At 31.8% G+C, this 16,162-nt stretch overlaps 1 protein-coding gene across 1 annotated transcript; it reads left to right on the top strand.

Moving 5' to 3' along the window:
- The first annotated feature begins 13,773 nt into the window (after positions 1 to 13,773).
- Positions 13,774 to 15,904, top strand: LOC108476850 (pentatricopeptide repeat-containing protein At1g01970). Its single transcript, XM_017779208.2, has 2 exons — positions 13,774 to 14,351; positions 14,965 to 15,904. Exons 1-2 carry the CDS (start codon positions 13,914 to 13,916, stop codon positions 15,727 to 15,729), a joined length of 1,203 nt encoding a protein of 400 aa, XP_017634697.1. The 5' UTR covers positions 13,774 to 13,913; the 3' UTR covers positions 15,730 to 15,904.
- Positions 15,905 to 16,162: the final 258 nt, after the last annotated feature.

The following is a 16,162-nucleotide window of genomic DNA, read 5'->3' as shown; positions in this document are numbered from 1 at the left end:
AGCCATAATTTGTTCAAACAAACCAAATCTTTAAGCCAATTCAAGCCATCTCAATGCTCTCACAAATTGGGCAACATTATTCCAACTCAAATAAACCAATGTTATAAACATAGTAACCAAATAGTTTAAACATATATCAATTGGGCATTATTAATTTAATTAAGATGCTGTCAACTTGCTTAATTACAATCGGTGGCACCTTTCAAAACACAATGAAATATGTTAATCCAACATTTGGCAATAGTATTAGACCATCAATTTCCACTCGAAATTAAAGAAATGATCATGTAAATTTCCTATCCTAGAAGAATTATTAACTTGCCTAGCATGTAAACACAATTTTCTTTTCCAAGGAAACTTACAGAAACCATTATTCCCCTATTACTAACATACGTCCACAACCACCTCACCTCCAATCATCCTTCAAACTTCGGATGTAAATTATTAGCATTAAAGAAAATATTTAATTGCTTCACATGGATGCTGATAATTTACATGTACCGGACTATTTTGAACAACTTAATTGAGTCATTGAGGTTACCTGTAGAAATCTAATAATTAAATATATATAAAAATATAAAATAGGAATCATTGAAATAAATGTTGAAATTCTAACTCATTGAAATAAATGCTGAAATTCTAACATGTTGGGCTGCTCAGACAGTATAATTAAGATCTATTACGCACTCATGTGAGTGTTGAAATTTTAACATATATAGGTTGTTTTAGGTAGCCATGAATAAGGCACATTAAACATATGATCCTTTGCCAATAACTCTCCATGCAAAAACTGTTTTGAATAACATAAATGAGACAATTTATGACATTTAATATGCTGACCTTACCATCAATTTGTCAAAAATTTGCATAGCATTTAACATCGCACAACATTAAATTTGTTAAGTTGATATCACATTCAGTCTATCTAAATATGGATAAATTTAAGCCCAGAAACCATTCATGCAAAAACATATTTAATTCATTCAAATTTGGATAACATAAATGCATAAGGAATTTATATTACTTCATGCAGTTATGAAACATAAAGAAAGTTTCAAAGACTTTATTAAAATTTACCCCCAAATCAATTCTAACCTCATGCAATTTCCTTCCTTTTCTTGCTGCCACTTCTCTATTCTCCCTTAGCTAATAAAGTCAAATATTTTTTTTTAATTAGAAGAAGAAATGCTTGCAACAACCAACAGTTGAACTAAAAAAAATTCAAAGGATTCTTCTTTTATTTCCTAAGAGCATTCAGTCACTCCCATGCATCCTCCCATCATCTTTCTCAACTCCAAACAACAATAAACTATAGTAAATCATGAAATGCAAGGAAATTTACCGGTTGGTTTCAAGAGTTTAGCATCACCAATGTTTTATCCCCTACATGCAGCCATGATCGGTTCTTTTCGAATGAAGAAGTGAAAAGAAAATGAAGAGAAATAAAAAAACATAAATTAAAATGTTTTAGAGTCTTTTTTTCTCTCTACCGTCCCCCCCCCCCCCCCTTTTTTTTTACATGTCAACACTTCCCATACTTCATAATAATTATCATGATGTCATGCAGACCACCCTCATATTAAATAACATTTTAAAATTAAGGGTATAATCATTATGTATTCCACCATCTAACTACGTAGTCTAAATTCAATTATATTATAACACCTTAACCCATATCCGTCGCCGGAACATGATTACGGTGTATTAACGAAATTTACAAATTAAATACATACATTTCATATCACTTCACATTCATATCAAAAATCAATCATATGTCTCTTATACGAGTCCTTGAGGATCAAAATAAACCTTTGAATCAAATCGGGACTAAATCGAGAACTCAGAGAATTTTTTGCAAAATTTCAAAATTTTTCCAAGATACAGGGAACACACGCCCCTGTGGTCAGGCAATGTGACTCACACGGTCAAGAGACATACTTGTGTCTCAGGCTGTGTGGGTATTCGAAATAGAGCACACGCCCATGTCCCAGCCCATGTTCGTACCTATGTAACTCTCTGACTTAAGTCACACGACCAAGCCACATGCCCGTGTGCCAGGCCATGTGATCAATTCTGAGCATTCTATTTTGAAATTTTGAAGATGCAGGGAACACACGGCCAAGTCACACGCCCATGTGCTAGGCCGTGTGTCACATACGGCTGAGACACATACTCATGGCTATGCCCATGTGGATAAAATAAGGCCATTTCCAAGCCCCAATTTGTATTCCACCTACATCAACACTTTAACACTTTCACAAGCCAATATAAAACATTCAAATCAAGCCAAAACTAAGTCTTATAGATGACATATCAACTCATATGTTCAATTATTCAAACTTACCAAAACAACCATACATTCATATGGACATATTTTACCAAATTTATACTATCACAAACCAATCATCAACATGCCTATACAATTTCCATCATTAATCCATTTCAAACAAACATAAACATATTAAGGCGACTTTTTACATATCAAAACATACCAATTACATGCAATACCAAATGGCTAATTTCAACTAAACACATACATACCATCCATAACCACTTTTAGCCTATACATGCCATTATAACCAAAATGTAATTACTATTTATACTGAAATGAGCTTGATGGATAATGTGATGATATCTCTGTTAAGCCTCCAACATAATGAGCTTCTGAATTACTATAAAACAGAGGAAATAAAACAGAGTAAGCATTTAATGCTTAGTAAGTTCGTATAACATGAAATTTAACTTACCATTATTTCACACATAAGGTAAGCATACAAATATTTATCCAAAGAAATTTGGAAATTTTCCTAAACACATATAATGTCAAGAAACATGTTAGTCATGTACTTCATGTGAATATCAAGAAACAAGGATGAGCTCTTCATGTAACAATTTTCATATATATATATATATGCTTTCCACATCAAATATTCATATAACATGTATATTTCCATAATAATTCATCTCAAGTTCAGATTATTCCATGTCAGCATTTGCTTGTTGAATTTATTTGAAATTTCGATGGATACACAGGTAGTACACTTGAAGTGTACAAAACTGTAATCCATCAATTCATATTCAGAAATATAACAACCCGTTTTTAGTTTAAATCGGAATAGTAGTTTTGGGACCACAAATTTGAAGTAAAAATATTTATTTTATTATTTTAATAAGGTCTACAGCATGAGAGAATTATTATATGAAAGTTTCGTGAAGAAATTTTACCATTTAAATGTTTAATTCAGTAAAAAGGACTAAATCGCGTAACGCATAAAAGTTGTGTTCTATTAGATAAATGTATTAAATAGCTATATAACCTTAAATTTAAGGTCCTTATGTGGTAAATATGCCATTTATATGTTATTGGATGTTAATGGTTTGGCATAAATGAAATTTTGAATTATTTTTAAGGTTAAAAGGGTAAATGGTTAATAAATGTTATAATAATTAAAACAAAAACATATTTTCTCGTTATCATCTTCACTCAGTCAATTCTCAAAGAATAAAAAGAATAAATTTGTACTTCCTAAGGTTCGGTCACTTGGAAATCAAATCGGTAAGTGATTTGACTCGATTTTTTATGATTTCTACGTTTTTGAACTCGTTGCAACTTAATCTAGCTAGCCTGTACCTTTGTTTTTGAAACTGTTATAGATTTTGAATGATGCCTTTGTTTTTGAAACTGTTATAGATTTTGAATGATGCCATTTTTGAATGCTTGAGTATTTAAATGTTTAATGATAGATTATGAATGTTTAATGAAAGATATACAAGTTTTGTAAAGTGATTTTTGACAAAAATGTCAAATAGGGATTAAATTGAGAAAATATAAAATTATGTGGTTAAAAGTGTGAAATAATAAAATATATGGGCTGCTAGTATATATAGTAAATTCGGCTACCATGGGTTATGGCCTAATTGTGTAATTTGCATTTTTACGTCTTAAGGACTAAATTGCAAAGTAGTCAAAAGTATAGGGGTAAAATTGTAATTTAATCCAAAATAAATGTTTTAGGCTAAATTGAATTGAATGAAAGTTTGAATGAGTTAGTTTGATATTATATAGATCAAGATAAACAAATGCCGGAACTAGATTGGGGAAATCGAAAAGTAGACGAATAGTCAATAGTTTTATCCGAGGATACAAGGTAAGTTCGTATAATTAGAATCGAACTTTTATATACTTGTAATTATTGAAATGGGTATGTATAATTGAAATATTTTAAGTATGAATGCCTTATTGATGTAATTTATTTGTTACTGGGCCCCGTTTGAACTGTATTAATTCATAGGATACGGGTGTTATGTTACTGGGGTTACCATTTTGGTCGAACTCCTGCATTTGTTGCGGACTCACCATGGCTTGTATGAGCTTAACGATATATCAGCTCGTTAGAGCTTACTGTTTTTAGCTCAAAGGAGCTTACCGTTTCAGCTCGTAAGAACTTACTGTTCAGCTTGATAGAGCTTACCGTTTCAGCTCAATAGAGCTCACTGTTCATCAGCTTAGGAGGAGCTTACCAATCATGGCTCGAAAGAGCATAAATGATAATAAATTGACGTATTACTGACGTTGTTCACCCGAGTATCCTTTGAAGTTCTAATGGTTCAACAGGCGTAAATATTGTTTATATAGATAAGTTATGGGTTATAAATGTTACTAATTTTATATATGATATGTGAATTTGGAATGATGCAAAGTATTGTATTAATGGATGGTTTCATGTATGATGAATACTTTTGATTAGGTATTGGTTAATTGAATTGTTGGCATTTTTAGTATTGCTTGATTATGTATAAATGGTAAGTTTAATTCTAAATTATACGGGCTTACTAAGCTATAAAGCTTACTCTGTTTCTTTTTCTATGTTTTATAGAGGCTCGTTAGCTCGCTCGTTTCGGATAAGTTGGAGTTGCACATCACACTATGCAAATTCCGATTGGTAGTTTTGAACTTGTGGATATATGTAAATATAGCATGTATAGGCTAGTTTAAAAAATGTTAGTTATGTTACTTGATATCATGACTTTGGTATGTTTTTGTGTATAAGTTAAGCCATGTGATTTGGCTTATTTTGGTACTATGGTTTAGTTGAATTAAGTGTTCAATTATGGTACTATGTTTTGGCAAGGTAATAATGGAATGAAATTATGCAAGTAAAGTCTTAATATGTAGTTGTTAAATGAATGGATTATGCATGATGTTAAATAGGAATATGAGTATGTAATTTTTAGGTTTTGATATGGCAAATAATGTGTATTGAAGTGGTTAACATGGTTGTAAATTGTGTTATGAAAAGTGGTCATTTATATTTGTGAATGCTTATGTGTTTAGGGTAGCAAATATGACTTTCTAAACAGCCTATTTTTGTCCACACGGGCGTATGTCTCAGCCGTGTGTGACACACGGTCGTGTTGCACGGCCGTGTGTCCCCTAGTTTTGAAATGATTTGGAAGTCAGTATGCTCCACATGGTCTCACACACGGGCGTGTGACTGGCCGTGCGGTACAAGTCAGTATACCCCTATATGGTACAGGCCTAGCACACGGGCGTGTGACTTGGCCATGTTGATAAGTTAGTATACCCTATAGTTTTGGCACAGCTTGATGCACGGACATGTATGACCATTTCGAAGGGCACACGGGCTAGACACACAGGCGTGTGGTTGCCCGTGTGACCCAAGTCAATATCCTCTCCAGTTTTCACACGGCCTGGCACACGGGTTTGTCCTCGGCTGTGTGACACAAGTCAGTATGTATGCCCTGTTTCCACACGATCTAAGACACGGGCATGTCTATTAACCGTGTGAGGCACACGACCTGTTCACAGAGGCGTGTGACATTTGAAATCTTGAAATTTTTCTAAGTTTCCAAAATTTTCATATGTTACCGATTTAGTCCCGAATGCATGATTTAAGCTTTATATGTTCGATTTAAGTACATATTGAATGTGAATGAATGATATTTACTAAAATGAAATGATATTTGATAAATGAGATTTAAGTACATATTGAATGTGAATGAATGACATTTATTAAAATGAGATGATATTTGATAAATGATTGTTCTTAACTGAGATACAAGTCCGGTAATGCCTCTTATCCTATTTCAGCGACGGTTACGAGTTAGTGGTGTTACAAGAAATGCTCATACGCGCACATAAACGAGAAGCCCTCTCTCGAGCCATATAATAGGAAGCTCATGTGAGCCATGTAACGGAAAGCTCCAGAGAGCCATTAACGAGAAGCTCATACAAGCCAATATCGAGAAGCTTCGAAGAGCTATTTATCGAGTAGCTCATTAAAGAGCCTTTAATTGGGAAGCTCTAGGGAGCCATATATCAGGACGCTCATAAAAGCTGTGGTGTGTCTACAACACATGCAGTATCATAACCAATTAGGATGCTCCGAAGAGCTATTAACTGGAAGCTCGCAAGAACAATATATCGGGAAGCTCGAAAGGGCTATTAACAGGATGCTCTTTCGAGTTGTGGTGTGTCCGCAACATATGCAGGACCACAACCAATTCCGGAACCCTGTATCCATCGAAATTTCATCTATTCAAACGGAACTTAACATTTATCAAGCTTTTTCAAATATGTAATCAATTTCATATAAATATCAATTTCACAATTCACATATACAACATTCAATTCAAACATATAAATATACACAATTTAATTATACGAACTTACCTCAACAAGTGTTCATGTATTTGTAATCTACTAATCTGATACCTTCTCTTTTCCTCGTTCTAACTCCGTATTTGGTCTATCCAGATCTATATGAATCAATTTAACATCAATTTATATTCAATTCAATTCAATTCAATTCACACCTTAGGCAAAATTACCATTTTGCCCCTATATTTTTAATTAATTTTGATTTTGTCCCTAGGCTAGGAAAATGAAATTTATGCAATTTAATCCTTATTCCAAGCCTAGTCGACTTTTACATGTAACATTAGCAGCCTATTTATTTCATAAAATTTAGAATTTTTTCATGGATTTTTCAACTTTTCAATTTAGTCTCTAAATCATAATTTTATCAAAATTCCCTTTACAAAAGTTATTTATCTATCAACAACCTTTCATTTTCTACCATAAAATTTCATAATTCAACTATATTCATCCATGGAAAAATCCTAACACTTTGATAACTTTACAAATTAATCCCCGAAATAGCTAGATTAAGCTATTACGATATCGAAAATATAAAAATTATAAAAAAAACAGGATAAGAAAACATACCTAATTAAGCCAAAATAGTTTACTTGAGTTCAACACCCATGACTAGGGTTTCCATGTCTTTAATTTGGGAAAGATGATATAAAATGATGATATTTCTTATTTAATTAAAATATCATCTTTTCTTATTTCATCTTTCCAATTTAGTCCTTTTCTTTATTTTATTTTCCATGGATGAATCATCATACTAATATACTAACTCCTCTTAATGGTCTATTTTCCATATGAGGACCTCTAATATTTAATTCCATAGCTATTTGATCCATTTAGCTACTAGAACTCAACTTTTACATTTCATGCAATCTGGTCCTTTTATCAATTAGACATGTAATCGGTAAAATTTTCTTAACGATATTTTTATACGATATTCCTATCATATGGTAGACCATAAAATAATTTTAAAATAATTTTTTTCTTACAGACTCGGATTTGTGGTCCTGAAACCACTGTTCTGATTTCACTAAAAACAGGTTGTTACATATATAGTTGTAATCTAATTATTTTCCCCAATCGACTGCACAAAAAATCCATCAATTAAATATAGTGCCCAATTCAACCCAAATTTTTATAAACTGATACAAAATAAATAGCATAAGAGTAAATTTGAAATTTAAATCAATCGAGGTGGCTTCGGTTCAGAAGTGACCAGACTCTATATATAAAAATTCAGGTGTGACTTGGTTTCGTTCCAAATTAAAAATTGAACTACTAAAAGAATAAACATGCTCAACAAGGACTTTCGAAAACTCGTTAGGTCAAAATTCTATTATCAATCACAATTTGACCTGTATAACAACTCTGTAAACATTTAACAACAATATTCACGAGTTCAGTTTTTTGAAAATGAGGTCTTGATACCTCACTTTTCGACACTACCAACCTTAGGATACACTGTACCTTAATTAATTTTCAATTCGATATAATCTTCTAAACCAAAATTTAATATAATTCAAAATAAACTCATAAATACTAAATAATATTATTCACAGACTCACTCTTTGAAAATGGGGTTCCAAAATCATAGTTTTATGACACCACTAAAAATCGGGTTGTTACAAAAACATACAAATTTGTCAAATTTTGGGGTCGACCACTATCACTAACGAAATCAAAAACCCTAAACCAAGAAAGCCAAAACCAAAAAGTCCTCTTCTTTTTAGTAATCAAATTGAAAACCTTAAATAGAAAAACTAAAATACCCAAAATTCCTCTTCTAATCAGTAGCCAAATCAAAAACCCTAAACCAATATCCCAAAAATTGAAAACCCTAAACAAAAATCCCAAAAATAAAAAAACCTAAGAGAAAATCCCCAAAATTGAAAACCTTAAAATAAAATCTCTAAAATAAAAAACCCTAAACCATAACCCCCATATTCAACAACTATAATAGCCCGGTTTTTAATGGTGTCAAAAATGGTGATTTTGAGACCACAATTTTGACTAGCGAGTCAATAAATATTATTTATTTAATATTTACGAGTCTATTATAATGTCGTATTGAATTTTGGTTAAAAAATTTAACCTTTAGATAGTTAATTAAGTAAAAAAGACTAAATCGTAAAAATTAAAAAAGTTAATTGCTATTAGTTTATTGTACTAAATGATTATGAATTTATGATTTGAAGGCCTTAAAAGGTAATTAGGCCCTTTTTAATGGAAGTGGATGGTTTAGGCTTAGTTAATAAATAAATTTTATAAGTTAATTAAGGGTAAATTGGTAATTATGTATTTAAAACATAAACAAAAGAAAATAAACAAGCCATCATCATCTTCCTTTCATCTTTGCCGAAGTTTAGAATAAAAAATAGCCATGGGAAGAGCTTGAACATTCAATGGTCTAGGGTGCTTTCATGTAAGTAATTTTGACTTCTTTTTTAGTAATTTTTATGTTTTTGAAATCATTGTAGCTTAACCTAGCTAGCCCAAAGAATAATTCGTAAAATTTTTAAAATTTTAAGGACTTAACATGAATGAATTCTATGTATTTTTATGTTAGTTTATAGATGTAAGAGTTTGATGGTCAAATAGGAACATTTTGTAAAGTAGTTTTAACTAGTTTTGAATTTAAGGTTTTAATTGTTATAATTTCGAAATTGGCATGGTTTAATTGCAATTATTCAGTTTTTAAGGGCTTTAGAGGGACTACCATGAATCCGGCTTAGGGTTTTTTTAGGCTAATTGTGAAAATTTTGCAAGTTTTGATATAGGGACTAAACTGCATAAAAGGTGAAAGTTTAGGGTAAATCTAAAAATATTATTAAAAGGACTTATACGAATAAGTTTAATTTTTTAAGTTATTTTAAATGATTGATTGGGTTAAAATTATTATTTAGATCAAGAAACAAATCAATCAGACATTAATCGTGGAAAAGGAAAGTTAGGAGAGTAATTGTCAATGTTGTGTTTATTGCAGATTTGGTTTAGGTAAGTTTGTATATTGATTAAACTAATTAGTTGTTGTTCTTTTGATTTAATAACTATCAATATATGTTGTGATTGGGCTTATTTGCTTGATAAATGGTAAATGGTGATATGGACTAAATTGCAATGATATTATAATTAAAGGTTTTGACTGAAAATGGAAAACTATATAGATGATTCATGTAATGAAGCAATCTATAATAATTAAATGATGTTGATGTGATGCATGACCCGTATGAATATTATGAATGCTTAGGATACAAATGGCATTCATTAGGATTATTACCGTTTCGAGTGCTAGTCTAGGATGTCCTGTCGATGGCTAAGATCCTGCATCTGTTGCGGATTTTTCACAACTCGTGTGAGCAGCATCATGTAGCCTAACATCCTGACTGACAGCTCGTGTGAGCAGGCTCATTTCACAACTCGTGTGAGAATTTACTGTCATAGCTTGTGTAAGCATTATTTCCGCGTATCTAACATTAATTCACTATAGTTCATCGGGTGGAAATGAATATATGAACTGGTTATACGAAATGGTTATATGGAAATAGATATATAAAATGAACATTTGAAATAGGTTCTTGAAATGAAAATGTGAATGTTAAATGAATATGTGATTAGTGAATTGTGTATCAAATGTGTTTACTTGTATATGTTTTATGACATGATAAAGTTACTTGTATATGTGATGTGTATAGGCAATTAATGAACTCATGACCTTGATTATGAAATTAATTGTAAACTTTTTAACTTATATCACATATAGTAAGTTGAAGTTTAAGTTTAATACGAGCTTACTAAGTAATGATTCGCTTATATCTGTTATGTTTGATTCTTTATAGATTATCAAAAGTTTTGGTCAGTTGGAAGTCAAGTCGGAGCTCACACTATCCGTTCAATAACTCAGTAGACCTTTTGATCGTTTTGGTTTAGGTTATAAGTGCGATGTAGTAGGTGGTTTAAATTTCATATGTATTTGTCCTAGTTGTGATATGACTTTGGCTATGTAAATATGGTTGGTACTTTTTGGTATATAATCATGTTTATACATATATGAATAGTTTGATCATGTTTGATAGGTATAAGTTTTGTAAAATGATGATTGATGAATGTGAAAGAGGATAAGGTATGGATATGATGACATGAATTGTATAAAGTAGTATGTTTTAATAATGTTATGTTTTGGGACATTATGCTTGATATTAGTACATTTTGTATAAGCTTATTTGGTAATATAAGTTGATTGTATACCATATGCATATGGATGTTGAATGGTGTTTAAGTGGTGATGTTTGGCAGTTTGAAATTGTTTGTATTGAGGTGTCAAATATGGAATATTTGTTAGGCACCTAGGATGAATGAAAATGTATTGACTTTGGTATGTTTTGATGAGTTTTGTGTAGGTTTGAATGTTGGTAAAAGTGTTGCTTGTGACCTAAGAGAATTGGTTTATGTAACTTGATGAAAATGTGACATTTAGGTCCACACGGGCTGATACATGGCCTGACACACGGTCGTGTGCCACACACGGGTATATGGCACGGTCGTGTGGTTTGTTCATTTTAGGTGCAGGATGGTTCGCACAATCACAATTTGTTACATGGCCTAGCAACACGGTTGTGTTACCCTTTATCACATGACGTCAATTTGTTACACGAATTGAGGGCACAGACGTGTGGCCTTGCACCACACGGTCGTGTGGTGCAACCCCTATTTTTTATTTTTGCCATGTTTTTCTTAAATTTTTCAAATTAGTCATTGCTTTGTTTCAAAATGTTTTAGGACTTCCATAAGCTCAATTTAACCCCGATTATGTATGATTATCATGTATTTGACTACATGTTTGATGAATAATTTTTATTTAAAGAAAACTTAAACTGTTATAGATCCTTTCTATTCTATTTTGATTGGTAGCATATCATAACCCTAATCCAGTGACGGAGATGAGTGAGGGGTGTTACAACAACCCTAAATCAAAATTTCAAACTTCAAAACCCTAAACTAAAATTGAAATAACATATATAACATTTTCAATGTGAAAAATTTTAAAAACATACCCCAAAATGTCATCAAAAATCAAAATGCGATTCTGCAACAGGCTTTGGGTAATTTTCTTTTGCATAATTTTTTTACTTTTTCGAGTTAGGGTTCAATTTTTGCTCTATTTTTTTTTAGATTATCTTTTTCAAGTGTTTTTTTTTTAGGAGAAGCCTTTTCATTTCTGAAACGATTCAATGTTTGTATATTTTATGTTTTGAATTGGCTTTTTAATTATTTTTTATTTTAATTATGTGCGAAATATGTTGGCATGGTGGAATAAATTTTTTCCACATCAGCACCGTTAGTCAACTAATGGCGACATCACATTAAAAGAAAGGATTGAATGAAACTGTGATTCCATATCATCTATATCCCTTCCTAGTAGGAGGAAGACAAATCAGATTTTTCCTCCTAATTTTCAATTTTTTTCCTCCTGAAAATTTCAAATACAACTGAAAAAGCTAAAAATTTAGAGGAAAATCTGATTTGTCATCCTCCTATTGGGAAGGGATATAGATGACGTGGAATCATAGTTTCATACAATCATTTCTCGTCCGTTAAAAATAGACCAATTTGACAAAAAAATATAAAAGTTAGGGGGTTAAAGTGCTCAAAAAAAAAAGATAAAGGGCCAAACTGACCAAACAGGTAAACGAGGGCTATTTTTGGCATTATGCCAAAAAAATAAAAACGATTTTTAAATAATTTTTTTTAAATGTTAAACTTTATTTTCCAATGTAATTTTTTTATTGGTCATAAATTTCAATTAAGCCTTTAGCATAATAGTAAATGTTAAACGTTTGATAGCTTTTAATATTATTCATGCATCAACCGGTGCAACCGGTACAAATTGAAATTTTCATCGAAGTGCAAAAGGATGTTGCTTATTTCATTTTAGCACTAAAATAGTGCATACCAGCCAATATAACTAGAACTGATGTGAAACTGATCACCATGAAACTAACACTAACTTAATTAAAAAATTATTAAAATATAATATTTTTATATTTTCAAAATTTTATAAAAATAATAAAACTTAAACAACTTTAAATTTGAATCTAAAACATAAATATATTTATTACTTAGGTGTGTCATACTATTATTTGTGACCAAAGCAAATTTTAGATAAAATTCTCTAGGGACTTATTGTTGATCACATTATTTGAGGTGACTTAATGTTTTTAAATTACATGGTGACATTCTTATATATCTTAGCATTCATTCAACAATTGACTACTCTGTTTTCTTTTTTTTTTCTTTTTACATTTAAGAACAAAACAAAAAGAAATTGTCAACATGTAAAATTTAAAAAATAGTCACATCAAATTATTTAATGAAAATTACAGAAACATGTTTGCAGTGTTTATAAAAATAAGAATATTATTTTTATGTTTGTTTTAGTATATAAGTGAGCAATAAAATAGTTAATTATTTTTATGGTTTATTTTAGTAGAAAGAAAAAAAATTGTTCGTTTGAAGAAATTTTATTTTTACAAGAAATTTTATTTATTTTTTAATTTTAAGTTTAAAATTATATTGATTATTTTTATTTTATGTCTAACTGTTGTATTACATATGTAATAAATAAGCATTATCATCATATTATTACACTAGTAACGAGATGAGGTAAAATTTTCAAACTATAATAGATGGACTAAATCTACTGAAAATGCATATTACAGGAACCTTGATTAAAATTTGACAAAACTTCAACTTATTTTCATGGAGCCTTTGGGCTTTAGGCCCACCCATTTAATTGATCTGAAAAACTCGGAAGAATTTCTTAAAGGTTAAAATATGCTGTTAGTCCCTGTATTTGTACAGAACTTGATATTTGATCTATTTACTTTAAAAGTTAAAAGTTCAATTCTCCTACTTTTAAATTTAAAAATCCTAGATCTAACATTATCTTCATTGGTAGTTTTGTAAAAATTTTCAATTTAATATGTTTATATTTTGTTAATTATATGTCCTAATGAAAAGTCTAAGTTCACACAAATTTTGATAGAAAATATTAATATATTAATTTTTAAATAAAAGACAGAGACTTAAGTTTTATCAAAGTACAGGGACTAACATCAAATTTTAACCTTTCTCAAATCCATTCTCGCTGCCGTTCACTTCGAATCAATCCCAGACTTAAAAAGCCTTTCCATAATGATATTTTTCTTTATAAATTTTCTCTAATTTTTCGTTTTGTGAAATGATGGTCACCTCTGCTTGTAGTATACCTCACTGCTCTTACTCACCATTCCCAATTATCAACAAGCAAATTTACCCACAATCCTGGGGAAATGGAAACCCATCATTATCCCTGAAACAAGCAACGAAACCCAGTTCTTGTACATTCAGTAATGAGCCACAAATTGCCTTCATAGATGCAGAAGAAAAAAGAAGGTTTAAGTGGGTCGAGATTGGTCCAGGCATTACAGAAGAACAGAGACAAGCCATTGATAAGCTTCCATTTAAAATGACAAAGCGATGCAAGGCTTTGATGAAACAGATTATTTGCTTTAATCCCGAAAAAGGGAGTCTGGAAAATTTATTGGGTACTTGGGTTAATGTTATGAAGCCCAGGAGAGCTGACTGGCTTGTGGTTCTTAAAGAATTGAAGATAACGGAACACCCTCTTTATTTCCAGGTATGGTTTATATTTCCCCCTTTTCTTAAATGATTTTCTGCACGTATTTTATTAATGGGGTTACTTTGTTTTGTGTTACTTGGACTGAGAATAATTGTGTAATGCTAGAAAACTGTAATTTCCCTGGAAATAATCAGTTCCATGGTTTAATTCTGAAAAGGAATGGTTGTCCCTTTGTCCTTATTAGCACATGGCTCTGCTCAATTCTGAATGGAGAAGGGGGGATTAGGGGTGTTATTACAAACGGAATGTTTCAATACATACGTAGCAGTGGTCAGCAAATATCAGTGAGGGCTGCTTATTCGTTTTTACTGGTTGATTAACCTGTCTATAATGTTCAATTTTTATAAAACTTTTTCATTTATTTGGAGGATCTTTGAAGGGTCATGTCCTCGTACTTGATACCTGTACATGAAATATGAAGAGTCGGAGCAACACTAGTATTGTTTCTGCAGGTAACTAAGGGATTATAACTTACAATTACGTCTTAATGGTATAATTTATGAGATGAAACTAAAGCTACTTGTTTTAGGGTTTTGGTTTGTTACTTGTCACCATGGCAAATAGGGAAAGGAAATTGTTTGTTTTTCTTGCCTTATTGTTCTTTGTCTAGGTGGCAGAAATTGCCCTACTTGAAGAAACTTTCGAAGCCAATATTCGCGATTACACTAAGATAATTCATGGTTATGGGAAGCAAAACCGGCTTCGAGAAGCTGAAAACATTCTAGATGCCATGAAGAGAAGAGGTTTTATCTGTGATCAGGTAACTCTAACAACCATGGTTCACATGTACAGCAAGGCTGGAAATCTGAAGTTAGCTGAAGATACCTTTGAAGAGATTAAGCTGCTCGGCCAACAACTTGATAAAAGATCATACGGCGGTATGATTATGGCTTACATCAGAGCTGGAATGCCTGAACAAGGAGAAGGTTTGCTTAAGGAAATGGATAATCTAGAAATCTATGCTGGAAGTGAGGTTTACAAGGCCCTGCTGAGAGCCTACTCCACGAACGGCTATACCGATGGTGCACAAAGGGTGTTTGGTGCTATTCAGCTCGCCGGTATTTCTCCCGATGCCAAGCTTTGCGGACTCCTGATAAATGCCTATCAAGTGGCAGGTGAAAGTGAAGAGGCACGTGTTGCTTTTGAGAACATGAGGAGAGCTGGTCTCGAGCCTAGCGATAAATGTGTAGCGCTGGTGTTGGCTGCTTATGAGAAGCAGAACAAGCTTAATAAGGCCCTGGAGTTTCTTATGGATTTGGAGAGAGATGGAATTGTGGTTGGAAAAGAAGCTTCAAGTTTACTGGCTCAATGGTTTAAAAAGCTTGGGGTAGTTGAACAAGTGGAACAAGTCTTGAGAGAATTTGCTGCTAAATAATGTAAGTTCCATCCTCATAATTATCTTTGAGGTCTTGTAAATTAGTCCCTGCGCATTTAATTTCGAAGAAAAGAAGATTTAACAGTGGTAACCTTGAAGGATTAGAAATACAGACTTGTCATGTTTTGAAGTAACTTAAACAATAAAAGAAAAACCAAAATTAGCATTTCTAGAACACGATTATAAATTGTCTTATTTTAAGCTCCTGATAATCGTACTGACCCATGCGTATGAGATTTGTCATTTTGTTTTAGCAGCATAGTTTAGTGGACATGTGTGACCAGTCATATGAAAATCTATGTGGATTTTTACATTGGGATTTTTGTTTTAGAATATGGTATTTTCGATACTATTTTGAAATCGATTTTTTTTTTTAAAATGAAAACGGGAGTAGCCACCAATCACTTTTAGGAGGCGTGATCGGGTCATCTCA

Source organism: Gossypium arboreum, chromosome 8 (assembly GCF_025698485.1).
Source record: "Gossypium arboreum isolate Shixiya-1 chromosome 8, ASM2569848v2, whole genome shotgun sequence".
Lineage (NCBI taxonomy): Eukaryota > Viridiplantae > Streptophyta > Magnoliopsida > Malvales > Malvaceae > Gossypium > Gossypium arboreum.
The sequence above is the reverse complement of the archived record's forward strand: the minus strand, read 5'-3'. Positions and strand labels throughout refer to the sequence as shown.

Bases quoted from the DNA above. Each gene is read 5' to 3' on its own strand.
- LOC108476850 (XM_017779208.2), top strand. From the start codon at position 13,914: ATGATGGTCACCTCTGCTTGTAGTATACCTCACTGCTCTTACTCACCA. The intron at 14,352-14,964 runs GTATGGTTTATA...TTCTTTGTCTAG, and splicing joins AACACCCTCTTTATTTCCAG to GTGGCAGAAATTGCCCTACT.